The following is a 27,142-nucleotide window of genomic DNA, read 5'->3' as shown; positions in this document are numbered from 1 at the left end:
ACTTCTCACATCTGACCCAGGCCCCGGGTGGCGGCAAAGCCTCTCCTGATGCGGCAGGAGGATTCCGCGCGGCTCCTGCAGCCCGGCGCCCCGGGGTGCCCTCTGGACGTGGCCTCGGCGCTGGGGCCTTCCCTGCAGAACGCCGTCATCCCAGCTCCCCAGGCAGCAGCGGCTCCTGTTTCCAAATCCTTTGATCCAAGGGCACCTTTGCATGCTGCCCACCCAGCGGGTGCTCCTTTTTATTTTATTTTATTTTTCCTTTTCTCTTGGTTGTCCCTAGAAAGGCAGGGACGGCGCTCTGCCCCCGGCAGCCGGAGCCGGACGCGCGCCCGCCCCTCGCTGCCTTCTGGCGCCCGCGCCGCGCTGGCCTCCTTCGCATCCTCCTTCCTCCCGCAGCCTCTCCGTGTTGCTGAAATAGGTCATGCCTTGCCCCAGGCGTCCTGCCTTCGCCCATTTCCTCCTGGAAATTGGCCTACTTTGAGGCTGGCCGTGCTGGGTGTTTGGACTTGATGCACCCCTGGGAAAATGAGGGGACTGCTGGGTTACCCCGCTGCTCACAGGGCGCCCTGGGGGCCTCCGTCTGCACCATTACTCCTCCAGCAAGCGCGTTTCCTCTGCGCATCAAAGCCCACGCTCCCTTGCAGGGTAATCTACCCAGTGACCCCCCGCTGCCTCCAGGGAGCAGTGAGAAATCAGAGCACTGACGGGAAACATCACCTGAGCTCCAGATAACAGGGACACGCACAGACATGCGGGGAAATCTAGCCTCAGGGACTTGGGGAGACAAACCACCTGGCTGGGTCCGGGGATGGGGCAGCACCAACCAACAACAAACCTCACACCGAACCGTGAGGCCCCGAGCACACTGGATAGCTGGCAACCCTGGATGCAGCAGGGCCTCCTAGGCAGGGCCCGGCCGGAGAAGGGGTTTCGGGCCCCTCAGTGGTGGGTGTGCGGCAGGGAAGTCCAGGCACCGGGAGCCTTGCCCCACCGATGAAGGCCAAGCCTCGTCCCCCCAGGGAGGCGGCCAACTTGTCGCTGTGCTGCCTGGGCTCGCCTTTCCCTTGGCTTTCCAGTGCATTTGGGTTTGCAGCAGAGGCGAGCAGCCTGGCGAGGGGAGGGCAGCCAGCCGGGGCTCGGGGGCTCCTGTCACCTTGAGCGTCCTCTGCAGAAAGCTTGTTCAGTGGATTGGGATTTGGGACCCCTTGGCTTTTGCTTCCATCTTCACGCCTTCATTCTTGGGGCTGGGCCCTTGCTCCAGGAATCTTGAGCCCTTCCCCTGGGAAGGCCACAGCGGGCAGCAAGCAGGACACAGGGAGCCGGGCGCTTGAACCCAGCTCCCCCTTGCTGCCCCCTCATCCCCTGCAGCTCTGAGTGTCAAGGGGAGGAGACGGGAAGGGAACTGGGGCCCAGAGGGGAGGAAGCTGCAGAGGAGTTTCCCGGGGAGCCCCTGCTCCAGGCCCTGCTGTGTTGGGACGTGAGGGTGGGCCCCACACTCTCCTCTCTCATGAAGCCAGAAGAAGTGGCATCCAGGGGATTGCCGGTTTCTTCCTTGTCAAACTCCTTGATGGATGAGGGCGGGGCCCCACCAAATGGGGTCTGGAAGCCGCTGGGGTCCAGAGGACGGGGGCACAAGGCCAATCTCCATGGGGCATGGAGGAGGGGTCTCTAAATACACCCTGTCTGGGATGAGGGGGGTCCCGGCTCATCTCCAGCTGGAGGGGCTGAGGATAAGGGTGTCCCAGCTTCCTGGCTCTCCATCGTCCCTTGTAAAATGAACCAACAAGCCACTCCGACCTGCTCTCGGAGGCCCCTGAGCACCCTACGCCAGTGCGGCGTGCAATACCTGTTTCAGGTTTCACCCCTTTGAGGGGTCCGTGGGGATACTGAGTCAGCACCGTCGTCCGGCTGACATCTTTTGCGCAAACAAGCCCGAGGTCTCCAGTGACAGCTCACCTGCTCATCTCCTAATTCTCCCTGCAATAATGGCCCACATTTAAAATTCAATTTTTTTTTTTAAAAAAAGGCTGATTGCTTGATTATGGTTGATCTTTCTGAAGAGGCTGGGGATTACCATTTAATATTAAATGAGGTCTCATAAGGCCCAGAAATGGAGGCTCCACGTTGAAGCACTGAAGCTGGGCGAGAGGGTCCCAGCCTCTGCTCAGCCCCACCTGGCCTCTCTCTCTCCCAGCTGTGCCCAAAGCGGGAGCACGCGCAGGAACAGCCACCAGCGGAAGATCAACCAGCAGGAGGAGAGCTGCCAGAACCTGACGGACTTCACGCCCGCCCGCGTGCCCAGCAGCCTGGACATCTTCACGGCGTACAACGAGTCGCTCCAGTGTTCGCACGAGTGTGTCCGGGCCTCCGTGCCCGTGTACACCGACGAGACACTGCTCCCGACGGGAGAGTACAAGTCCACATTCAATGGGAACCGGTAAGCTCTGTCCTCCCCGCCCTGAAACCCCAGAGCCCTGGGAAGTAGCAGAGGCAGGGCCCGGGGCACGGAGGGGCTGGGCTGGGGGCCTGTTGAAGTCACCTGCCAGCTCACCTGGGAAAGCAAGAGTAGGGATGCAGCAGACAGAACACACTTCCAGATCCCGCAAGTTGGACCATGGATGGAACGCGGGCACCAGCACTCGGTGCCACGCTGTGGAGTCTGAGCTCTCACCATGACCCGGGTCCACGTGCCAGGTTGGCACCTGCTGGTCTTCCAAAGAGCAACAATGTAGCATCGGTCTCTTCCTGAGCCGGTATCCCTAACCCCGCCAATAAAATGCCGGTGGCAAATCTATCAAAAATGCCAAATACCAATGAGACCCCTGGACCAGACATCTCTAGTTAAATGCTCTCCTTTATTATTCATGTGTCATCCCTCAAAGAGGACATGCCCATCATACCATCCCTTGGAATGCTGAAGAAACTCTGGAGTCAGCTTCTGAAAGTTTACCCAGAATTAAATTAAAATATCAATAGGCTGTTTTTTAAAGTGAGCATGTACTCATGCATCATTCTGTAAATTAAAAAAAAAAATCTGCAACAACTTTGAATTTTTAGGGAAAAAAGAGCAAGACATCAGGATGTCGTGAAGGGCCCCTTTGACCTCAGGATTAGCTGCTGGGTGAAGCTTCCCGAGGTTTCTGGAAATGGGTGAGGGAGCACAGGGGGAGATAGTTTGGGGTCCTGCTTGCTTCTCATTTGTTTGGAGTTAGGGAATGCAGGTGCCTGGCGAGTGAGGGCTGCTGGACCAGCTGTAGGTTCCCCTAACTAACGTGTCATTGTCCCACCGGGGAGACATGTGGACATTCCTTAAATGTCTTTCTGCTGCACCTTCTCTCGTTGGGATCCCTGTGCTGGAGTCCACAACATCCCCTGTATGGAACATTCCCTTCTCTGCAGAAGTCCTCGTAGCTGTTGTTCTGAACAGCCTTATTTCACGCTACACATTTGGGGAGCTTGTTTGCTGCATGCCAGCCTTCCAGAAGGCCGAGTTCACAAAGAATGGGCAAAAAAGGTTTTCAAACCATGTCATGGCTATGTGTGTAGGTTTGGAGGTGAATCCCGGCCAATCGGTGCTTGGGCCTTTGGGGGGCAGGGGCTTGGGTGGGCTGTCAACGGGTTGTTTCTGTCTCCTCGTGGTCCATTCTCTGTCCCCATACTGTGTGAGGTGCCCTGTCCAAGTCTGGGCTTGGCACCGCTGGAGAGCTAATGCCCTGGCGTGGAAACACTGGCTGGAAAGGGTTCTTGCCGCCTGTCCTGAGGTAATGCTCTGTTGGATCTCACCAGCCTTGGGAAATGGCTAGCTTGGTCCCAAATTTGACAAAATATGGGCAAGCCATTTTACGAGCCAGGCTCTACCCACTCCATAATGTTCAGTAAAGTACATCAAATCTTTGCCTTCTGAGGGCTCCAGGCTTGTCCAGAAAATTCCAGAACTAAAATCCAGGAATCACACAACTGAGCCAGGTGCCAGCCTTCCAGTGTCCTCACCAATTTCCACGTAGGCCTGGTCCCTTGGTGCCCCCCGAGGCCTCCGAGGGCTGGGAGGGAGGCGTTAGCCAGCGGGACCCTCTCTGTCCACAGGGGAGGGGAGACGGCCCCTTCCTGCCCGAGGGCCAGTGGGCGCAAGGAGAGCATTGCCCTCTGGAATTCTTTACTCCTCAAGAAGCCAGTTTTCCGCAGCAGGCCTGACCCGGCTGGCTTGTTGTGTGTCACGTACCAGCACACACAAGCCCATTTTTCTGCTCACTGCAGACCCTCTTCTTCTGACCGCCATCTTATTCCCGTGGCCTTTGTGTCTGAGAAATGGTTTGAGATCTCCTGCTGACTGGCCGAAGTCTTTCTTACCTCCTGGGGCAGGGCAGATGCCTTCTGTCTGTTTCATGGTATGTATCTCTCTTTGGACATTGATTTTTTTCCCCCGTTTCCTCACCTTCCCCACCCCTGTTTCCACTCTGGGATACCTGGAACCTTCCAGGCCTCGCAGGAGGATGGCCAAGGGAAGTATCTTTCTGAATGCCAACCACTGGGTCCTTTTGTTGTATATGTTAGAAAATGCCCCCTCGGTCCCACCTGTTGGGAATAATAAATCCCCCCCACACCCTGATTCTGCATTTTGACCCTTTTGTCAGCGTCTTTCCGATCCCTAAAGGAAGACCACTACAAGCACAATGTGCGTGGCAAGGAAAACCATTTCTGGAAACCTGCAATTACAGTTCTCATTCCCCTCAACAGGAAGAGATGGGGGCAGCAACCGGAGGGCAGGGGCCACGGAGGAGGGCTCAAAGCAGAATTAAAATACAATGGTGAAATATAAAAATAAGAGATAAGGAAGAAAATGAGAATGAAAGAAAGTGTAGAGTTGAGACATCTACTAATTTGAAGCCAAGGACTGGTACCAAAACAGGATGAATTTTCCATGCTCTGCTGGATAAGAACATTTGGTTTTCTTTCAGTGATATGAACTTCAATGCGAACTCTAAATTGCTTTCTTCTGTGCTGAGTCTTCTGAGCACTCAGGCTGCTGTGGAAGGTGCTTTTCGCCCCCATGACTGAACACTACATGCAATGCAAAGGGGGTGCTTTTCTTTTTGACGCTAGATTTTTTGGGATTTGCATTTTTCTCATTTTGGTCAACTACAGAGGTAGTCTCTCCACCCCCCCCACCCAGATATTCCTTCCAAACATGACGTCGGATCCCTTCCATGAACAGGGAACTCGCTTTCTAGGATGGGATATCAATATTTGAAAATGATACATGTATATGTATTTTTTCTTATGTTTGGCTCCTGACATGGGGGACTGGATGGGACGCATCAGTGTCGGTGGCAGGAAGGTGCCTTCTGGGGTGGTGCCCGAACCGCCCCCCAGTGCGGCTCAGCTTGGGGTGCTCGGGTGGAGCCGGAAGAAACCAGCTGCTCTCAGAAGTAGGAATTAATGGGTCATTCTCTAATCCCAGCACTAATGAATTGTGTGTTTGGTCCAAATCAAATTTCCAGCCTCCCTCCCTGTCCCAAAGCCAGAATGACCCGCTCAGCGTGATGCTCAGCCAACAGGCAAAGCCATGCAATTAGATTAGAAGGGAAACGGTCACGGAAGGAGGGTTTTGTGGAGTCTGGGTGTGCCAGGCAGGTGGGACGCCGTCTTTCCTGAACCCGTCCAGGGGCCCTTGCACTGGGCGTGGCACGTCTGCCAGCACCTGTGCCCCTGTCTGACTCAGTGGGACCCGAGGCGGTAAGGCTCCCGACACAGCTCCCTTTGGGTTCCAGCCAAGCTGGCAGCGGGGAGCTTGTTTGGTAGCTGCAGGGGCTCCGGTCATCCTGGTGGAGTTTCCCGAGTGGCCGCCAGCACCTCTGTCCTCCAGGAGCTCTGGGCCCACCGGCCTGGAGGTGGGCACACCTTCTACTCCAGGTGGCCCAACAAGGACATTCAAATGGCAGCTCAGTGGGGCACCCGGCCAGGACTGTGCATAGTTCTCTTCACCCAGAATGACTTATTCAGTCTTCTAAACATCCCCATTTTACAGATGAGGAAACCGAGACTCAGGAAGCATGGATGACATGCCTGAGATCAGCCTCTTAGTGAATGTGGAGCTGATGATACCCACGCACGAGGCAGTGGCATCTCTCGACCATCCCCTCGCGATGCCCCAGTCACACCGTCCAGTCCCCCTTCCACCCCAGGCCCAGCCTCGAGTGGGCGGAGCGTGGGGTGGCAGGAGACGGGGCATTCCAACTAAATGTGCTTCCTGGGGCAGGGAATGTGCAGAGGGTGAGCACTGCAAGTCCACACCCAGGGGCTCCTCCTTCACACTGACATTGTGGGGAGGGCACAGCATTGACCTGAAAACAAAATCAAATTGGAAGAAAAAGAAAAAATGCTTCTGTTTGATTCTCTGCTCCAGAAAATCTCTCCCACCTCATCTGCCCAGTTCTCCCCTTCCAGCAGCACGGGGCCTGAAGACCCCACAAGCGTCTGGGGTGGGGGGCTCCCATCTCCCACTCCTGGGTGGGGCAGCCAGGCAGGCACCCCCCATGGGTCCCTCTGAGCCCGGCCGTGGGCTCCACCCACCCACCGTGCGCTCGCCTTGAGCTGTCACCAGCACGAATTATCGCACAGAGCAGTGGCCGTTGCCTTTTGCCCTTCGACGCAGAACAGCAGGGCTATGCAAACAGGCTTGTTAGTCCTTGATAAATGCTTAAAGATTCCATCGTCGCCACGCATCAGGCCGGCCATTTATCACTTTCCGGGATGAAAGCATTTGGATTCTAGGGGGCCCCTGATTCTCTCAATTAATGCCCGGACATGAGCGTCCAGCAGAGAATTGCCAAAAAGACCTCTCCGCTTTGCCAGGTTACTTATTGTCCTTTAAATAAATAGCAATTAATACTAAAACATTTAATTAAGGTTTAAGAGCTGGAGGAGATATTTATCTCTCGCCTAGCTGTTAAGCCTCTCCAAATGCATTTTTAATGATGATATAGCAGTTTGTTATCAGACGGCCTTGTCTTCTCAGCCTGACCTTATATGCCATTTGGGACCCAAACCGGGGCGGAATCCGGCACTCCGGCTCAGCGGGTTCTCCGGGGAGCCCGTGGCTCATGGGCAGCGACTCTCCCGCCCAACGGGCACCCCGTTTCCCTTAGAGTCGAGCCAGTTCTTGCTCACATCACCTCGCTGGGGACAAAAACAACATGGAGGTCACTTTCCCCGCTCAAGAAGGCAGCCCAGACACGTGCCTGCCATTGCTTCTTGGGCTAATTCCTGTCATTTTTCATATATAACAGGTAAACTTCGGAAAACCTCATTAGTTTTTGGATCTTTTCATTTGCCAAGGCTGCTTCATTCCAAACTGAGCTGACAAAATAATAAAAGCTCTTGAATCGGAAGCAAGTGAGAAATAAATCATGCATTATTATTATTTTCCAAAACACATTCGAAGACCTAACTAATAAAAAATAAGAAATGCACCTGAGCCTTCCTACTTTGTTCTAAAAAATACATTAATAGAATATCAAGCCTTTTGTAACTCAAAGGGATGCTTTTTCAAAGCAACTTCCAGATCCTCCTAGAAGCTGAACCCTGGGGAGGGAAAAAAAAAAAGCACCAACTAAAACTTTGTAGGAAAGTAGCTGCTTCAGGGTGTGTAGAAATTAATTGGTAGCTACTGTGCTCCCCGGGAAAAATTCCTATGGTCTGCTCCTTTGATTTGCAAAAGCAGACACTGACCGTTAAACCCAGTGTGGTCTGCAAGCCCAGGGGGGGCAGGCGAGCACCAGAACCCCCCATCAGTCTCCAGACGCTTGCACCGGCTCCCAGGCAGCAGAGGGCACTCGTTTGCTCCAAAATCTAATGTCGTCCCAGCTCCCCATCTCACCAGTTTCTTTGCAACACCAGCTTCCTTTCTGCCAGACATTGCACTGCACCATCTAACGGCATGGACGACTTCGCCCATGCTGTTTTCTGGGCTCTGCAGGCCCCGGGCCTACCCCACGGTCAGTGCCGAGTGCAGAGGCTCATGCGCTGTGTCTTGGGAACAGAGAATTCCCAGCACTGCCCCACAAGATGAGATCCAGGCAGCAGGGCGTTGGCAAGGACTTAGTGCTTGCCAGAAAGACGACTGCGGACAGCCCTGGAACCCGGCTGTCCTTGAGGAGCCCCCTCACAGGGGACCCAGCGACCCTCTGCAAGAGGTCAGCACTGCTCCTGGAATGGGCATTCTTGGTGCAAGCCTGGAGCTCTCCTGGTCATCTGGAGACACCAGTGGGAGACAGGTGCCCGTAGGTTTGGAACAGCTCTCAGGCTGTGGGGCTCCCCTTTAGCTCCACCCGCAAGCGTCCCATGGAGGCCGTTTTGGGGCTGCAGACATGTCGCCCACTTCCCCATGCGCCTTTTGTCTGCACTTCGTCTGACCTTGATTCGCTGTCCTAGGGTGACCTGACCCCTGTCCTCCAGCAGCGGCTGGGCTCACAGGGTGATATGGACTGGACACGTGCACCAACAGAAGCAAGTACCTACGAAGTAATAGGACAGGGCCAACCATCAGACAGACACAACACAGCAGGGGCATTTAAGAAGGTGCAGGCCCCGGGGGCCGCTCCAGGGAGTGACCGTTTCATCTGAAACTTGGAGGCCGGGAAGAAGCCAGGGAGCGGGTCCAGGGCAGGGGGAGCTCCCAGCCGGGTACACGGCGAGGGGACAGCCCCGAGACGACAGAGGTTGCAATTTGGAGTCCAGGTGCCACCTGGAAGGCAGGGACAGCCACGGTGGACGGCAGGCAGGGGACGGGTCTGGAGGAAACTGGGTTGGGGCACAAAGCACTGAAGACGTTCAGGTGGGACCGTCCCCTGGAGGTGCGCTGGCTGGAGGGAAGGAGGGGACACAGCCTCTAGCCGGGGCTCGTCTCCCGGCTGCCTGTCCCTGGAGCTGCTGGTTTGAAGTTGAGATCGTGGGCTGGAAGCAGCACCTGCTGGGCAGATGACGGAAGACCCCGGGCCCCTCCGTGAGTGTTACCAGTGACACCAGAGAGCAGGGTCCATGGCATCAGCGGAGACCGTCTGGCCCCAGGACCAGCCTTCAGGAGCACATTTCTCATTTTTAACTTTTGAAAAAGTTTTAAAGGGGAGGGGGCATTTTTCTCTGTTTTGCTTGCTTTTTTTTTTTAAATTAAAAAAATCCTAGAAATGTGGAGGGATGCGGGGCACATTCGGGGACGTTCTAACGGAGTGGGGTTCCTCGGTGTCCTGGCAGCATCCGGCTCCTTACACGGGGCAACGTCCAGCACCCCGTGGGCGAATGCACAGTCCGTGTGAAGCCTCTTAGGTGCCCCCAGCAGGTGTCTTTTGGAGCTGGGAGGCAGGGACGGGGACGACAGGGGCCCCACCTCTGCTCTGGGGGATGGAGTGGGGGATCTCAGGAAGAAACGGGCACCCACGCCCACCCCAGACCGAATGGACGTTTCCATGCACAGGCTCTCGGCAAGGATGACGAAGACACAGCTCTTGCCGGCGGCTCTGCCCTGGCTCCCGGGACACAGTCAGCTCTGCGGCTGTCGGTGAACCTGGATCCCTGCAGCCCCATCTCCAGGAGGACCCTCCAGGCCAGGCGTGGTTGATTCAGGAGAACGAGCCCCCACCTTAGTCCACTGAGGAGAGCTGCTGCAGGGGGCTTCTAAAAACCCACATGCTTGGGCAGGGCCCTGAGTCTGGGTCTCCAAGGCCAGCCCAGGAATCTGTATTTCTGGAACCATCCGAGGCGATCCTGCTGCAACGAGTCTGCCCGCTGCGTCTGGGAGCCGGGTGAAGTGCCAGCTGTCCAGCTGAGGGGTTTTCCCACTTCCATTTTGGGATCTTCAGGTTTCTCGCTCTCACATTCTAATCTGTATCATTTGCATAGAAGAAGGTGCAATGACCTCCATCCTTTTTATTTTTGAGGGTCCAAATTTCCTGCAGTCCTGGGGGTGCTCGGGGAGCCCTGAGTGACAGCAGACGGACCCAAACCTCTTCCCTGAAAATTGGATGCAGCTTTGAGCAAAAATGCCCCCAGGCCGGGCTGCCTTGTACTGCAGCTCCCTGGCCCCGCCGTGGACAACCAAAGCTCTCCACCCTCCGAGGACGCCCAGGAAGAAGTTGGGTTCCCCATAGTCCAACGTGCACACACAGGCGGGGGAGAGCCATCTGCTGCTTCTCCAGCTGCGGAAGCCATGGGTGCAGCCCCCTGGCCTGGCCTGGCCTGTGTGCCTCTTCAACTCCTCCTTTCCCTCTTCGTCAAGATCATTTCTCGGGAGCTGCAGGAGGTGGATTTTCTGATGCATTCCACGGATGGCTCCTGAGTCCGAGCTTCACTGAGCCTCCGATCCTCCCAGGACTGAGGGGGCCAGTTTCTCCCCCCAGACAGGCAACGGGGCAGGGAGCCACTCACCCCTCAGGGCGCTCCAGAGGGAATGGGCCGAGCAGGAGAGGGTGCGGTCCAGCAGATGGGGTGGGGGTGCACGCTGGGGTGCAGCGCCGCCTTGTGCGTTACGGAGGGGTGGTCTGGCCTTGGAGACCCAGGCCCACGCGTGGTTCGGCAGGAAGGGTCTCGTCCCCAGTTGGGAAGACAGTTATCAACACAAGAGTTGGTCTAACTTCCCGCCCCGGGAATGCCTAGCACCTGTACCGGTTCTGGGACTAGTTCCGGTAAAATTCTCCTCATTCCTCTGGGCTCTTTGGCATCTGTTAGCCGAGAAGGAGGAAGACTGGGGCTTATAAAGCAGAAACTCTGACCCCCCTTACCTTCCCGAGCCCTTGACCTGCTGCCATTTAATCTCTTGTTTTCTTTCCTCACAGGATCCCGTTGGTGAACCTGTAAAAAAATAATACAAAACCTAAAACTAAAATATATCAGGGGGAGGGTCCCTGCACCTACTCCCACTTCTGTTTCCCCATGGGGGACTCACAGAGCAGGACGCTATAGGCCAAATATATTTTTATAAAAATGCCCATGCCTATGAGTGACTGCATTCTCCCAGAGTTTTCTTTGGAGAACGGAAAGAAGAAACACAAGCAAGGGACCGGAGAGACAGAGGGGAAAGGAGACCAAGCGAAAAGGACAGGAGGAAACTTCTGGAAACTTGGATTTGTACAACGAGTCTGAGCCTGTGCCAATAATACCATTATGTGCCATGGACTGACCCAAAAGGCTTGGTGACAAAGCCAACGCCAAGAGAATCACATGTGGGAAATCTTACAGAAAACGGGTGGGAATCTCGTCGCGTAGCGTCACTAGTGCGGTTAATATACATATATAAATATATAAATACACACGGACACACACACGCACTTTTTTTGTACCGTAGCAATTTTTGAAGATCTTAAATGTTCCTTTTTTAAAAAAAAATGTGTTAGCCGTTACAAAAGCTGATTTCTTTAACATGCTTAGTATGAACGGAGTTTTCTACTTTGCCAGCTCATCTCACACACACACACTTGCACACACACACACACACACACATGCACACATCTGCATCTATTGGAAATGTGGTTCCACAGGTGAGCATCATCACCACCCGTCCCGGTGAACAGCTTTGACCCAGAGCACGAGGCCCGAAAGGGGCACAGCCTCCGTTGGCTAGACATTTGGTGAGTGACACCAGACATGATTAATTGACTTGGGACAGAATTGAGAATGTCATGGTTTTATATATATAAATATATAGATACTATCATTTTTCTTTTTCATTTAATTGTTCAAAGATGCTACCTAATGGCCACGTGCACATAGTTGTAGCTGGCTGCTTGTAAATGAACCTGAGAGTAAGCTTGGGAGGATTCTCAAACATCTTTGTGTTATGTGAACATAGACTAAATTAAAGAAGTTTTCCAGTTCCAAAATTAAAAGAATATGTCCTCATACATGTGTGTGCATATGTGAGGGCAGAAAGCAGAAATGTATGAGGGTTCTAGTTTGTCCAGAAATGAAAAATAGTTCTGTGGGCAAATACCCAGGTGGTTCTCACTTGAGCAGTGTTCTAGAATGTTCTTTGTTTCTTTCCCTCTGTTGTTGCTTGTTTTGCTCTTCCTTCGGCCCAAGGATGACTTTCGATCCTTACGGAGTTGGTGGCAAAAACGCTGCTCTCTTGTCAACTCCCATTGGTTGACATTTGGGTTTTGTCCCAAGAATCCTACTGTAACACTTCCTGGTGGAAATAGGGGTCCCAGGCTGGAGACTTGCTATAGACAGTCCCAGACACAAAAATGCTGCCCTGCTCGAGGGGGGACGGCTCCCTCCTGACCCACATCTTAGTAGAGCCTCCCGGGGGCTCTCGGTGAGGCCCCAGGCTCTTCCTGGTTTACAGAAGGCCAGCTGTGTCTCCGAAGAAAGTTCCTCCTACGATGACCCGTGTGCACCTTGGCAGCAGCAGGTGCAGGAGTCAGTACGTGAACTGCCACCACGGAGGGGCCCAAGATCACGCTGACAGCTGACCTTCCACCCCACTTCCCGGCTGGGCCAGTGACCTTCCGATTCTTCAATTGGCCTCCATCTCCCTCCAAAACAACTTGAAATGTTCTTCAGAAGTTCACTTTTATACCTCCTGAAATATGTGAAAGTAAAGACACAGCAGTGGAGGGGGAAAATCTGTTTTTGTAACACAATAGAGTTAAGATCTGCTGCTCTTGGATGGAGGAAAGTCTTTTTTGTTATTTGGGTTTTTGTTTGTTTTTGTTTTCCCCCAAAGCTTTGCCACACATTGAGATGATGCAATCACCCACCACTGGCACTTGGTCATCGACAGGTTCCTGGGATGCCCCCATCGCCCTGGCTGTGCACCGCTCTGCCCTGCACCCACCACCTCCGTCCATTGCCCTCCAGGCACCTTCCTGCTGAGGGTCGGCCTCGGGGCCTTCCTGACCCAAGGTGGGCTCAGGGCTGTCGGCGTGGGTCAGGGCCGCTGCCCCCATCCTTGACATCCTGTGCGCCAGAGGGAACCCAGCCAGAAGGAGGCTATGGTAGGGGAGCCCACTCCTTCTGTGGTGGAGGTTGGAGCCCAGGCTGCCCCACGAGGCTGTGCCCAGTGCCTGGTGACCCCTCAAATCCCGCTCCGCAGTGGAATTGCAGTCGGGTCATCCTGAACTCTTTCCAGAGCTCCACAAGATGCCTAACCTTTGAAGGAAGCTTGACACGATACCACAGAGGAGCACACACGGGGCAGGGCTGGAGATCAGGCACGTGCCGCCCACCAGGTGAGCCAGCTGTGCAAATCCTGCATCTGTTGAAACAAATGCCCCATTCGTAAAGATCGTAGGAGTGTGTGCAGAAGTTTTCCATCACATGCTTTAAATGGTTGCCGCACACCGCAACGGGCAGCATCATCTGCTTAAGAGGAGATGCTAAATGAGCATGACTGATGCATAGAAGGCAGCCCTGCCCACAGCGGCATCTGTGTAGACTACAGCCATGTGCACGCAGCCCTGGACAACTCACATATCCGTGTCTGATGAGCTTGGCCAGGCCCGCCTGCCTGGGGTCATGCCGTGGGTCACCTGCTGTTCTCTCTTTTCGGCTTGGCCTCTGGATTTCACCATCTGTTAGCAACTCCCCCAGTTTTCTGTAGCAAAGACGACATCTTCCCAGACCCCAGGGCCGGGTCCTTTACTGTTGCTTTAGATTTCTTTTTTCCCTCAGGGAAGGTATTTGAAGGAAGAGTGATATGTTTTGTAAGGTCCCCAAATTGTTGTCAGCCCCCGTCTTACCCCTTCAGCGGCCTTAGATTCAAACCTCTCAAAACAACTGGGCATGGCGTTGGGGTAGCCTCTCTCTCTGTTGTCGCAGGGTCATCGTTTCCCACTGGCATCAGCTTCTGGCCAGTGTCCAGGCCAGGCCAGGCCTTGTGCCCATGGATCTTCCTTCCGACTCCACCTTCTCATGCGTGGTGTGAACGTGTAGTGACACTGCTTGTGCTAGAAGCTTGTGAGTGTGCAGATCGAAAGGAGAAAGAGGCCACCTAGAGAGGCATGTTTTCTCCCAAGTGTTCCTGGTCTCCCGGGTCCTGAGTTTGGGTGGGCTTCTCGAGCTGCCTGCAACTCCTAGACATGCATCTCAGACCCCTGTGGAAACTGGACTCATCAGTAAACCCCACCATCTCTCCAAATTTGACCACCAGGAAAGCAGTACAGACAACCACGATCTTGCAATCTTAAACTCAACGTTTCTTCTCAAAAATAGATTGCTCTTTAACAAACCACGTTTCAGCATCAGGCTGGACCTCCTTGCAGTGTTTGGTTATCAGGGGTTTTATTCTTGAGTGTCCAGTCATGTCGGTCTTATGACAAAATGAGCACATCAGAGAATTGGCCCCTTTCCCCTTGTCCAGTCTCTGTCTTGACTCTCTTGCCCACATGGAATATTCCATTGCTTTTTCTTCATCATCCAGATGGTCCAGTACCGTCTACAATTCAAGTAGCTGAGCTGACCCCAGTGTCTTGAAGACAAGTGAGGAACCAGGGCTGACCTTCAGCCCCTTCTCACCCAAGCTGGGTCTTCCACGGCTCCTTTCCCGATGGCCTCCCTACGCACCCTTCCTTGGTCCACATCATCTTCCATCCTCAGGGAGTCTCGAGGTGGCCACCACCCTTCCCTGCGCTGTCTTTCCACCTCTCCTCCCCAGAGCCAGCCCTCAAGTCAGCAATGGGGAGAGGAACTGACACTCCTGAATGCTTCCAGTTTCCAGAGCCCTTCTTCTTATGACCCGTGAGTTCCTTGAGAAGACACACGTGCAGTTACGAGAGAAACAATTCTTCCCAGCCTGCTGTAACTGGCTGATCATTCACCATCCACTGGTCCGACCAAGACTTGCTGAATGTCCACCCTGCTGGCAGTATGGCTGGAAGCAAGGTGGGCCTAGGCTTGTCTTTGCCTGTGTTTTGTGCTATGTGGAAGGGTGCAGATAATTAACTCAGAGGCAAACAAAATAATCTCCAGAGAGAGGGTTAATGGTAGGAAGACAGTGGAGGAAGTGATGGGAGAGAGAGGGGGAGTGTTCTGTTTCTCTGAGCCCTGCCACCATTTCCTATTGGGAAATCACTTATTCACCAAGGACTGCTCTGGGATTCGGGGTAGCGAGAAAGCCTTACTCCTAGCTCCTGGGTAAAAATATGGGGCAGCGTCAAGTGGAAGATTTCTCATTCATTACAAACTGCTCTTCCTGGCTCCCCACCAAACCCCTCCATCGTGCTGATGGGTAGAATCTTTCCAGAGAAGCGGAAAGGTGGGGCCAAGAGGAGGGAAGTAGCCCTTGCCCCCCCCCCCCCGCCTTGAGTTCTGCCTTGGACCCTGGTGCCCTCGCCATCCATAGCGCCACGTCACCATCAGGTCAGCCAGGTCTCAAGGAGGACGGGGAGACAGAGGGGGACATAACCCACGGGGCTCAGGACCCCCAAGGAGACTGAGCCCTCCTGGCCAGGAAAGGCAGCAGCCTGTCCCGAAGTTCACACGCAGCACGAATCACACTTCGCGGCACACTTCCTAAACAACATCTGCCTTTAAGCAAGCACTTATTCCAAAGCGTGCCATGATTCATGAAATTTTGGAGTGGTTACTTGAGTGTAGTCTGTCATTTTGCTATGCCATTCTGGGTTTTGTTTGTTTGTTTTGAACCAGTGTAAGTAGCACAGCCCACATAAATGAGCCAAATTCTCACCATCTGAGAATCTTTGATTATCTTTCCCAACTTATTTTACATTGATGTGCTTCTGGCTGGGAAGAAGAATTTGTTCTTCACCCACTCGGAGCCAAGATCTGCATTAGTTACACAGAGCATTATTCGTACAGCTCCCTGCAAAGTCATCAATGACTGCTTGACATTTTGAAATATGCTGCCAGTCCTTCCTTCCAAAAAGTGTGAAGCATGCTTATGCACAGGTTTGCATTTCTGGGTCTAGAGTTGGCAGTTGGGTGAAGTGGTGGGTAAACAGAGGTGTAGGCAGAGACTTCCTGTCTTTCTTACCATCCCCAACACCCAAGAGAGAGAATGAAACACCTCTGACCTCAGATGGCTCTGGAACGATCTCAGCCTGGCCAACACTCAGCAGCCCATCTTCCCAGTTCAAATAGGACACCATGTGACCAGGCAATCCTAGCTAGGAAATTTAAGTCCGTGCACATTCTCCTTTTATGCCGAAGGGTCAGTGGTGACATTTGCACTTTGTCAGAGGGGTGGCCTTGCCCTCCATGCTGGTGACAATATGGTCCCACCAGAGCAGAGAAAGCCAGACTCAGATGTGCACCAGCACCCCTTCCCCACTCCATTATAACATTGCACTTTGTTATAATATATATAACACATGGGCTGCAGAAAGCTGTAGACAAATGGCCTCCAGAATATAATATATCAGAGTAAAGAGGTGTGGCACCTGCCATGGGCTCTTTAAGGCATTGGTGCATGATGGCAGTGGGGTGTGGGTGACGGTGGGGGCTTCACTGTTTGAACCCCCAGACACATCAGCCATCAGTCTACCCTCCACAGCTGTAACTGCACAGCCCACACCCAATCGCAGAGACAACCAAAGAGAACGGTCAACTCGGTTACAACATATTATTTATGTCTACTTGGGAGTTGGAGTTCTAAAGTAAATCCTTCCAGCAGCTCCATTGCATTTCCTACTTGATGGATTCTCTGCTAAATGTTCCAGGAGTCATCACAGATAGAATAGAGAGAGTAGTTTTGAATGAACTCATAAATCTAAGTCATCTATAGAACAGCTTCAGCTTAAGAGGTGTGACATAAACTGGTCCAACTTACTCATCTGGGATGCGTGGGTTTATAAGCACTTAAGATGGGGCTAGTTTAAAGCACTAGTGAGTAGTGGGGGAAGGGGACGGTGACTATATAAGCTACCATGTTTGCAAGGGAGGTTGTGTTATTTCTTGGTTGGAATGCAACACACATGTACCGTGGATAGTATTAAATTAAACAGGCAAATATAATAACCAAGAGAGCAGCTAAGTCACCCCCATGGGGCTGAATTAACTCTTGCCAACATCTTGACTCTTGTAGTATAATATTTGCTGAGTAATGTGTGGAAGCCATGGGGACAAAAAGCATCTGAATGTATGGAATTTTCTTTTATAAAATTTAATGAATTTTGTCCCAGGTGATCTCTTCTCAAGATAGAATCCTCCAGAGACCTGGATTTCCATGTATAAGACAGCAATGTGTGACCGAGCTTCTCTGTTATTTTTAACCCCCAAATATTTTCAATGCTAAATAACTCCTAGAAACTTCATTCTTATGTGGACATAACCCAGCTGATCACACCTGTTAGCTTTTGCCATTATTAGATTTCTGAAATTCTCCAATAAAAGTCTTTAGTGTGGATGTTTATAGCTTTCAGGTTTGCAAACTGTCAGATGACACTAGTCTTACTGAATTTGACAAATGACTGCTTCCAGGGAGTCGAAGGTAGTTATGGCCACGGGAGAAGCAAGAACACTATGCAGTCTTAAGTTAGATATTTTGGCACCCTTGTGTACCATGTAGAGGTGTAGCCACTAAGAATCTAGGATGGAGGGCCCTCCGAGCATCCCACCTCATCATCACGCAGGGCAAGCACCATTGTACCAACCCCTGCTCACTATCCTATTTCTTAACAAAACCATCCCATCCTCCTCCGCTACTCGGTCATCCCAAACCAAATGGGACATTTCAAACCCACTGTGACTAGTTGGGAGTTGAAGAGAGAGGGGTTTTGCTCCCCATAGCAGTCCTGCTGATGTCTTAGGCTACTGGAAGCCCCCTAAGGGCATGATAGCAAGTCAGGGTTTTTGTAACGTGGCAGCCACTGCCAGCCAGAAGAAACATTCTTTCTCCTTGTGCCTCCAAACTCTCTTCCCAGTTGGGGACTCCCCCCCGTTTTATTTCTCTCTTACGCATATGGACTTTGAATGTCGAGTCATGTGACTGCCTACAACTTATGTCTTCAAAGCAATGTGTCTGCTTTGTCTGGAGTTTACAGCCAGTAGAAAAGACCCCAGAAAGTGCTGGTAAGGATTTTCTAAGGTGCTTTCTCTTCCACATACAAGCACAACTTTTCCCACAGATACAGAGCCTTGAAGACAGGGCACTGGGATTTAATCGTCATGATATGTAGATGTTTTGTTTTACGTTTTGTTGCATTGGGGTCACTTCCTCGGAAGCCATAAGGATGTAGAAGACTCTGGCAAAGTTAGTTCTCAGTCAGCTGACCGTCAATTTCACCCTTAAAGATTAATTCCCAACCTGAGGTGACACGGAGTGACTTGAGGCTCAGTGCACTTTTCGGAGAGTGGCCCGTGGCTCGCTGCTCAGTGTGACAAGAGGAGAGAATGGTCCGTGGCAAAAACCACTAGTAGGGGTGAAAGGGAGGGGTGGGAACTTGAGAAGTTTCAGAAGGAAACATGGAGATTTTCAGAAAACATTTGACCAATTTAGGGCTCGGGATAATTGTTTTCTTAAAAAACAAGAGAGTTTGGGGGTTTTTTTTCTTTTTGTTTTAAATTTCCTCCTCTTCTGGCAGCCCTGGTGGGATCGTTCCTTTCTCTTACCTTCCCTGAGAGACACACGATGGCAGTGCTGGAGCCCAGGGCAAGCTTACCACTCAGTTAAATTTTTTTAAATGAAAGCAGAACAGCCACAACCAGAGACTTCAATGACTTTGTTGATAAAGTTTACTTTATTTACCATTAATATATAGATCAACAAGCAATTAATGGGACTAAAAATCAGAATTCAATCACTCTACACGTGGGCTATTAAGGACGTGTCTCCTCGAATGTGTTAAATTGGACATTGAAGGGAGATGAATGGCTTTTTTCATGCCATGCATTGATAATATTTTTAAAGCCTTTGAAATTTTTTTCAAAAGAAATAAATGTTTCCTGGAAAACATTTGGAAAATCCCAAGAACGAAACAGAAAAGAAACATCTGAAGCCCTGCATTTCTTAATTTGGTGGGAGCTGTTCATTAAATGCTAAACAAGAAGGGTAACTCCACAGGGATCTGTCTTGGCAAATCTGGCTCCAGTGTATGTTTTATAAAAAGGAAGTCCAAGTGGCTTTTGAATACATCTGTATCAGTTTCACTTGTCATTGACTAAGCTTGTGTTGATCATTTAGAATGTCTCTATGATTAGGGGGAAAAGGCGATGACTGACTGTTTGGATGTTTTTTTTTGACAAGTATTGACCGTTGAGCAGATTTGGGCAATGGGGTGGGATAAACAAAACGCTCAGAGAAACAGCCAGATTATTGGCTGGATTTTTCATGTGGGGCATCTGTAGGAGAGTCACAGGTCTGAGAAACAAAAGATATACTTGAAACCGGGGTCCATTCCCATTTCAGTCCTTCCACTCATCGGAATAACACTTGAATTCACTGGATCTCATCACATATGTTTAAAGTTGGAGCCCGTTTCTTCTCTCACCCCTCCCCAGCTCACCAGTGGAAACTGAAACTCGCCAAAAGTGAAGCCAAATCCATGAGACAAGAAATTAAATAGCCATGATCACATGGCCTATTTTTCACAGGTTTTAAGTTGAATGTTTAAGAACTTTATTTTTTTCCCTTACTCATGTATAGCAAACTTGGGTTTATTTTGATTTCCCTAAATTATTTTCTGATACAATAAACTGTTAACTGTTTATTTATACTTTTACATGAGCACTTGTTATTTTTCAAGAGAAATGAAAGCTTCTCTGTTCTTGTGTTATGCATCTATCTATACCACAGATGTCTCTATAGACTTATTTATATATCAACTTCTTGAACGAGTTAAACTACTGTCGTTTAATGTTGTGTTTTCTTTAAATGCGCATCATAATCATGTTAGTAAACAGCAATGACACACTATTTTAGGTTGGGGGTGGGAGGGAAGGCAGGTGGCTGGGTGTGAATTCGTACAGGTGAGCTTTTGTTCCAGATTTTTTTAAATTGTTTCTGTATTTCAAAGCTATGTATTTGGAAACCTTGTAAATGCAACACCTATATCAATTCTCTTGTGTATATTTAGTACTCTGATGTTGCTATTAAAAAAAAACAAAAACATAATATAAAAAAAGAAAAGCATTGCCATGAGTTCAGGACATGACCTCAAAGGGACTTTTTTTTAAAAAAATGTTATTTACTAATTAATTGACAATATTATCAGAGACCTAGTCTAAAAATATGGATATTCACATTTTTGTGTCACAGTTCACAGATTCTAAGCTGTTTCCTCTGGGATCCCCATGATTTTCAAACCAGTGCTTCACCCAGTTAAACAACTTAAAAAATGTTTCCAGGTGTCTGGTTTTGGCCCTGGGTTTGAATGCAACTGCATTTGGGCCGACTGGGAAGGTTCGGCAACATTGTACCCATTACCTGAGCCCGCAAGAATTGGTGTGGGGGGGCTAGTTCTCGTGGCTCTTTGGTGGACAGTCCAACTAATGTCCACCGAGATTCCTGCAGAGGAAACCTTCCCCTGGGGGCACAGACTGACCCAAAGTTTATAATAGTGTGTGTTCCTGCACCCAAGACATGAAGTTCCAAGGGGTCCCCACTCCCGGAGCCAGGGGGACACTTAGAAGCTTCACAATATTGACCGGGAAGATGGATAAAGTATTTCTTCCAGATGGGCTCAGATCAGGCTAATCATGTAACCAAAGTACTCACCGCCTCTCGCCCAGTGCTCCCAAGCCGAGGTGAGCTTGTCCCCCAGGGGACCCCTGGCAATGTCTGAGCACATTTTTGATTGCTGCTTCTGAGTGAGGAGGAGGCACCTGCTACAGACATCTAGTGGGTAGAGGCCAGGGATGCTGCTAAACATCCTGCAGTGCCCAGGACAGCCCCAAGACAACCAGTCAACCCCAAGCATCCACTGTGCTGTGGTGGAGAACCCTGACCTGAACCGTGAGGAGTAGCTGGGCTTAACTCCGTCTCCAGTGGGAGGCTCGGGTTTTGCTCAGAGTCTCATCTATTTAATGGTGAATAGCTCGCATCAGTGGCTGAGGTTTTCCAACCCGTGGGCGGCTTGGCTTTAAGGCTCAGTCTAGGAAAGCAAGGGTGATAGGGAAGCCACACTACCCAGCCCCAGGTTCTCTCGCACATCTGCTCTTGCACCTTTTTCCTTGTCTGACATATTTTCACATTTCTGGAATTACCTGAACATATCTAAACAAAGACATATGCATCATCCACTGTCCCTCTTGGCAGATGGGACACCAGGGCACAAAGAGGGCACACAGCTTGTGTCAGGGCCCCTAGCCAAGGACTGGGGAACCCAGCTGAGCTCAGCACCTCACCTAATATGCCAGACTCTGTCCACTGTGATGTGGGGAGATGGCCTCACCCACCCCCAGAAATGTCTCCATCCCACGATTGCCCTCCTGCTCTGTTGTCTGGTCCCTCTTCCTTAAGTGAGGCCACTGCCAAGGAGGAACGGTGACATCAGCTCCAAAGAGGTGAACTGCTCATGAGGAAACAGCACTACTGCAAAGTTCTGGGGAGCTGATAAGTGAGATCTCTGCTGTCTTTTCCTAAAGGGAAGACACATTCAAAGACGCAGAAGTGCCAAGGATAGAAAGCAGGGTGGAAAATGTTACTTACAAACCCAGAGCACGGTTTTCCCTAATTATCTCGGGAGAGCAGGTGGACCTCTGCCCCACCCCCAGCCCTTGCCCCACTGGAATCAATGGGCAATCACACGTGGCCTCACCCAGCTCGCAGGACCCGGGGTGACACAAGGTGCTTCCATGCTGACCGTCTCCGGCCTCGAGCCTGGGCATTGCCGTGGCTTCTCATCTACACTCCAGGACTTCTGTTTATTCCCGAGGCTGTGGGCTGGCGGATGGCTGCAGTACCCACTCGCTCCCCAGGAAAGACTCCCCTGAATCCGTGCGGGGCTTGATGGCCTTGGAACATTGGTTAATGGGATGCATAAATGCCTTTAACAAGCAGAAAAAAACAATACCACTTTGGCCATTTGACTGATTTAAACAAATCAACAGCCTGGAGGCCATTAAAATAAACTCCAGGCAGAGGGGTACACTGGAATTCTAGTGTCCATTTGCTGGTGTATAGAGCTCTTACCTTTGAACAGAAGCCAAGAAAATAAATTTGGGGCCCCAATATGGCTGAATACATTTGGCAAAGTTGACTGTGATGGGTTTCCAAATCTGCAAGCACAGCAGAAGCCCTGTAGCTGGGGGCAAGGGCTGTGGAGGCTTCACTCCAGCAGCCATTAAGATGCCCGAGCAATCATCCCGAAGGATGTGGCATAGAAAACAGCTTCACAGGCTCTCTTTAGCAAGTGTCCCCACCATCGTAGGGATGACAAGGGTGGCAGGAAGATATGTTTTCCGGAAGCTGGGGAGTCCCCACCAATTCAATAGGCCAGAAGTCAAAGCTGCACATTGGATCTAATACCAAAAGCCACCAAAACAAATGAGCCAGGCTGGTGCCAAATTGGGAAAGACCCTAGGATTCTAGATCCTGCTAGACACGTATGTGCTCTCTGACGGCAGCCGTCTGTTTTCTCTCATAATAAACAGTCTTTCAGGTGGAAGTCTCTCCTGTGCTTTACTGCTGCACATCCACTTAAGAGCCAGAGCTCGAGTTCTAAGAAAGTATGATCACTCCCTTTAAGACAGTGGTTCTTAACTAGTGGTGGTTTTGCACCCCCGGCCCCCCCAGGAGATATTTGGCAATGTCTGGAGACATGTTGGGTGTCAAAGTTGATGGGGTGCAGGGGCAGGATCCTGCTGGCATCTAGAGAGTACAGGCCAGGGAGGCTGCTAAACATGCTGCAGTGCACACAACAGCTCTTCACAACAGAGAATCCTCCAACCCCAAATGCCAATAGTGCCAATATGGGAAACCCTGCTTTAGGGGAGAGTGAAAATTTGCCTTCTTCCTGCAGATGGTTATTGCAAATGGGCTGTATGTTTATCAGCAAGTACATCTGGGTCTGCTGCTGGTTGTCTCCCCAGACTGACCATTGAGCCCTCCCTAAAACAGCAACTCCTCCGAGAGACACTAATGACCCCCAGCCCCCACCCAGAAAACAAAGCCAGAGCTCTCTTTACCCTTTTATGTATTATTTCAACCTAGGGAATCCGAATGAGATTCCATCATTAGTACTGAAAACTGTTCCACTTTTCTTTGTTCTGTATCTGCCCTAAAAATAAGTGAAGGACAAGGGGTGGCTAGAGTACTCTGAAAGGAGGTTCCAGTTTTCTTCTCCCTCCACAGAAGCTGGGAGGCAGGTCTAGGAAATGACAGGGACCGTGGAGCGCCACCAGTTCTGAGGCAGCTGCGTTTCTAGTTGGAGGCCCAGCTGGGCTTTAAAATGGGAAGCAGTTTCCTTTTAAACTAACTGTACCCAGAATGGTATTTTTGTTTTGGGTTTCAGGTTGCCAGATAAAGGTGAAACAGCTGCTGTGATTAGATTCTGTAATAAAACTTAGGGAAAAAAGGGGATGCTGAATACATAATTCCTTGCACAGAAAGCAGCTGCAAATGCAAAGATTTGCCTTATTTCTTTTTTCTTTTTTTTTTTTTTTTTGCTTTTGCATCTGTGATTCCTCATCTCTGTTTCATTTGTTCCCTGAATTTCCAAGCATCCTGTCTAGCTTTTGCACACTCCAGCCTGCACCATTGGAGAGTGTTCCTCAGTTAGGATCTGCTCCATTAATGCCATACGGATGGAGTGGCTGTTGCTGACGAGAGGCCCATTACTTTTGGTGACTTTGCCATATGATCCAGTGATCTCCTTCCAGCTTTTTCCACCTGCCCACCTTTGGCAAGAAGGTCTGGCTTTGAAAAGAAGCCCTCTTGTGTGTCCAGACCCAGTCCTGTACACTCCCTCATCTCCACAGATCTTCAGGCACTTCCTAACTATTAGTCCTTGACTTGGAAAAGCTGTAGCAAAATCTCTGGCCTTTGAGGCTGTACTTCTGCAGTCTTGCCGCATTTCTGGGGGTGAAACTGAAGGTTCTAAAGCAGGACGCGAGGGTGAGGGTACTCTGGCCACTTGCTGCTCTGCCTAAGGGTAGGTCCCGGGAGGCTATAGGTGCCCGGAGCTCTCCGTGGTGCTGAAATGGGAGGGTTAGCCTGCTCTTTCTGTTCGGTTTGATAAAGCATTTAGAGTACAACCAGTATGTAAACATCTTGCTAATAGTTTCATAAGCAATCACACAGAGTGTGGTCTCTGAGACAATTCTATGCAAGCAAAAGCTTCTGGAAAACTACAAGATAATGAGGTCTACAGACTAGACCTTCGTAGGACCACAAACCACTCAGATGGGCTGTTCCCATTAACACCAGCAAACTTCATGGACCTTGTCACCATCAAAGGCAGCCAAGGCAAGAGAGCACCCAAAGGTCTATAAGAATGCTTTGCCTTGATTTCACTGAAGTCATGCATCAAGATGTTCCAGTCTGTGATCTGTGCTATATCCTCCCTAAGTCACCAAGGAACTACTCATTAAGCTAGATTACTTTGGATCATGGAGGAAATATAATAATGAACTGTTAATGAGGGCATCTGGCTTGGCTTTGTTCTTCCCTTGAGAAAAGAGCCATCCCACCGCAATTGCTCCTCGATTGAGGAAGACACTTGATTCTCCAAACCAGACTCTCCCTGGGCTTGGAGAACAGGCAACGGGGATGAATAATAGCCGGGGTGGGATGTCCCTCAGCCCAAGTCCTTATATATGATAACATTATGCAGAAAAATAATGAGAACCACTGAAACATGCTGCTCACTTTGGGATTGAATTACCACTTAAATCAAACTGACAGTGGGCAGGGGGCTTGTGGAATGAAATTAAGTAGGAAGCTGTATTTCAATTGAGAGGCCTGGGTGCTTTCCAGAGAGTGGGGCTCCTCTAAATGAAATATAACCCTGAGCTCCCATTCCATTCCCTGTGATTTATCTGAGCCAAAGAGACTTGTTTGAATGGCTCTGAATGTTATTTTCAAAGAGCAAATGAACATCTCATTCTGGAATCAATGATACAGGAAGCCAAGTTGGAAGGATTTGGCACAGGAAGCAACACTGCATTCTGCTCCCTTCTGTATTTAAACCCTAGTTCAAAGCAGACTGGAGAGACATGTGGAGGAAGAGAGACCCAAAGGTCTGGGTGGGATGGGAGAGTGAGTCCTGCTGCTTTTCCTCTGAAAGTTAACAGGCTTTAAGACTTATGTCCACTGGTACATGTGAGAAGAGGAATATGACTAGGGTGAGAAGGCCAGAGTTGAACCAGCCAGGGATCTAGGGGAGAGACCAGTCAACCCAGTGCTCAACCTTCCCAGATGGGTCCCCTTGGACCCCAGGCCATCAGTGTTGGCAGCATCCTGCTTAAACCATGGGAATTTATTGTCTTACAGTTTTGGAGGCTAAAGACTCAGTAGTATTCTGGCTTGCTGCAATCCTTGGGTTCCTTGGCTTTCTGTCATGTGGCCATGTCCTCTCCTTTCTCTTCTGATTTCCTCTGACTTCCTGCTTCCAGTTCCTTCTCAGGCTTTCTTTTTATAAGGCCTCCAGGGATCTGGATTAAGACCCAACCTGATACAATTTGCCACACCTTAACTAAAGATAACATCTTCAAATGGCCCCATTTGCAATAGGTTCATACCCACAGGGATGTGGGTTAATATAAGAACATGTCTAAATTGGGGTACATAATTCAACCCTCCACATGCTACAAATCAGAATCTTTGCTTGCTCTCCCACAAAAGAGGTCAAAGATTGTGCTATTTCCACTCTATCTCTTGGGAGATCTTTTTGACTGGCACACTCAGCTTTCTGCCAACATCCCCAAGGGTGTTGCTCCCAAAATGAGTAGCATCTTTTGACAGTTTGCATTAATTTTCTGCATGATGTTATCATACTCAAGACTTGGGCTGAGGGACACTCCAACCCCAACCATCCTTCACCCACATTGTATACTCATCTCTTCTGTAGCCTTCAGCGCAGGACTTTTTGAAGAGGGAGCTGAAAGGGTTTGCTATAACCCAGTTCCCATGATTATTTTCAACTTTCCTGGACATAATTATTAATTAGCAACATAACCAGGGTGAATTTGCATATGACGGAAGCTAATGGTTCAGCTATTCTACAGAAAATCAGAAGGGCTGGTGGTACAGCTGCCTGTTCTATTCAGTGCCTGTTTAGGAGACAGAGTAAGGACAGAGGGTGGTACAAATCAATGGGCCATTTGCATCTCAAACTCAGGAGCTGGAGTTCTGCCATGCCCCCTTTCCTGCACACCATTTTTTCTATTCTTTTTCCTGCCTTTCCCCCACCACCTCATCCACCAGAATTCCCCTTTCTCTTGTTTGTATAGGGCCTGCCTTTTTGAGCTTAAGAAGGAGGCACCTTAATCTCTTGTTGGGTTTAGACTTCCTCTTTCCACCTGGGGTTTGTCACGAAGGTGACATGTACCCAGCAGGGCGACTTGCTGGAGGTGAGGAGGGAAAGAAAAAACACCTTGAAGTCAAAGAGCCCACAGCCTTCCAAGGAGAAGGGAGATTTGTCCTCTTCCCTCATGGTGCCATAACGAGCATTCCTGACCCTTCTCCAAGGCAGACCCAGGTCTGCATCAAGCACATGGCTCACATGCCCTCATTCACCCCCACAGCTATGCCACAAGGCTAACCTTAGCATCATCCCAGCTTTACAGATGAGGAACCTGAGACCAAGATAGGTCAAATCACTTGCCCAGGGTCCCACAGGCAGCCCTTCTTTGGAGGGGACACACAACACCACTCTGCTAACCCACCTGCCAGGAAGGCTGGGCTGGTGTGCCAAGAGCTCGGTGGCTGAGTAGATCCTGGCACAGCCCCCCTGCAAGAGGGGCTTCTGCATCCAGCATTTCCTGGGGACTTGGGAGTTTGGGGAAGGAGACCCACTATTGGGTGGAGGAGTCAGATACACAAAAGTGCAAAGTCCAAGACAATATGTGTTTCACACATGTGAAAGTCAAAGATGAAAGAGCCTGGAGACCTGAGAGGGGCAGAGAGCACAGGAGGGGAGGGGGCATGTGGAGTGAGGATGCCACTCAAGGTCACTTGGCAAAGGGCTTCTTTCAGTGCTATTGCTGACCCTCTGGGGAGATGACCTGGCATCAAACAAGGCCCTGTAAGCCACAG

At 50.6% G+C, this 27,142-nt stretch overlaps 1 protein-coding gene across 3 annotated transcripts in view; it reads left to right on the top strand.

Annotated features, from left to right (window-relative positions):
* The window catches only part of AJAP1 (adherens junctions associated protein 1), a 142,020-nt gene extending 121,926 nt beyond the window's left edge, over positions 1 to 20,094 (top strand). For all 3 annotated transcript variants that reach the window (XM_037828690.1, XM_037828688.1, XM_037828689.1), the window contains exons 4-6: positions 2,195 to 2,437; positions 4,255 to 4,385; positions 10,827 to 20,094. In XM_037828690.1, the coding sequence (XP_037684618.1) occupies positions 2,195 to 2,437; positions 4,255 to 4,327 (316 nt within the window). In that variant the 3' untranslated portion in view covers positions 4,328 to 4,385; positions 10,827 to 20,094. The remainder of the gene's footprint in view (positions 1 to 2,194; positions 2,438 to 4,254; positions 4,386 to 10,826) is intronic.
* The last annotated feature ends 7,048 nt before the right edge of the window (positions 20,095 to 27,142 follow it).

This window comes from Choloepus didactylus, chromosome 2, assembly GCF_015220235.1.
Source record: "Choloepus didactylus isolate mChoDid1 chromosome 2, mChoDid1.pri, whole genome shotgun sequence".
Taxonomy (NCBI): Eukaryota; Metazoa; Chordata; class Mammalia; order Pilosa; family Megalonychidae; genus Choloepus; species Choloepus didactylus.
Note: the sequence above shows the minus strand (reverse complement) of the source record. Positions and strands in the feature narration are given on the sequence as shown.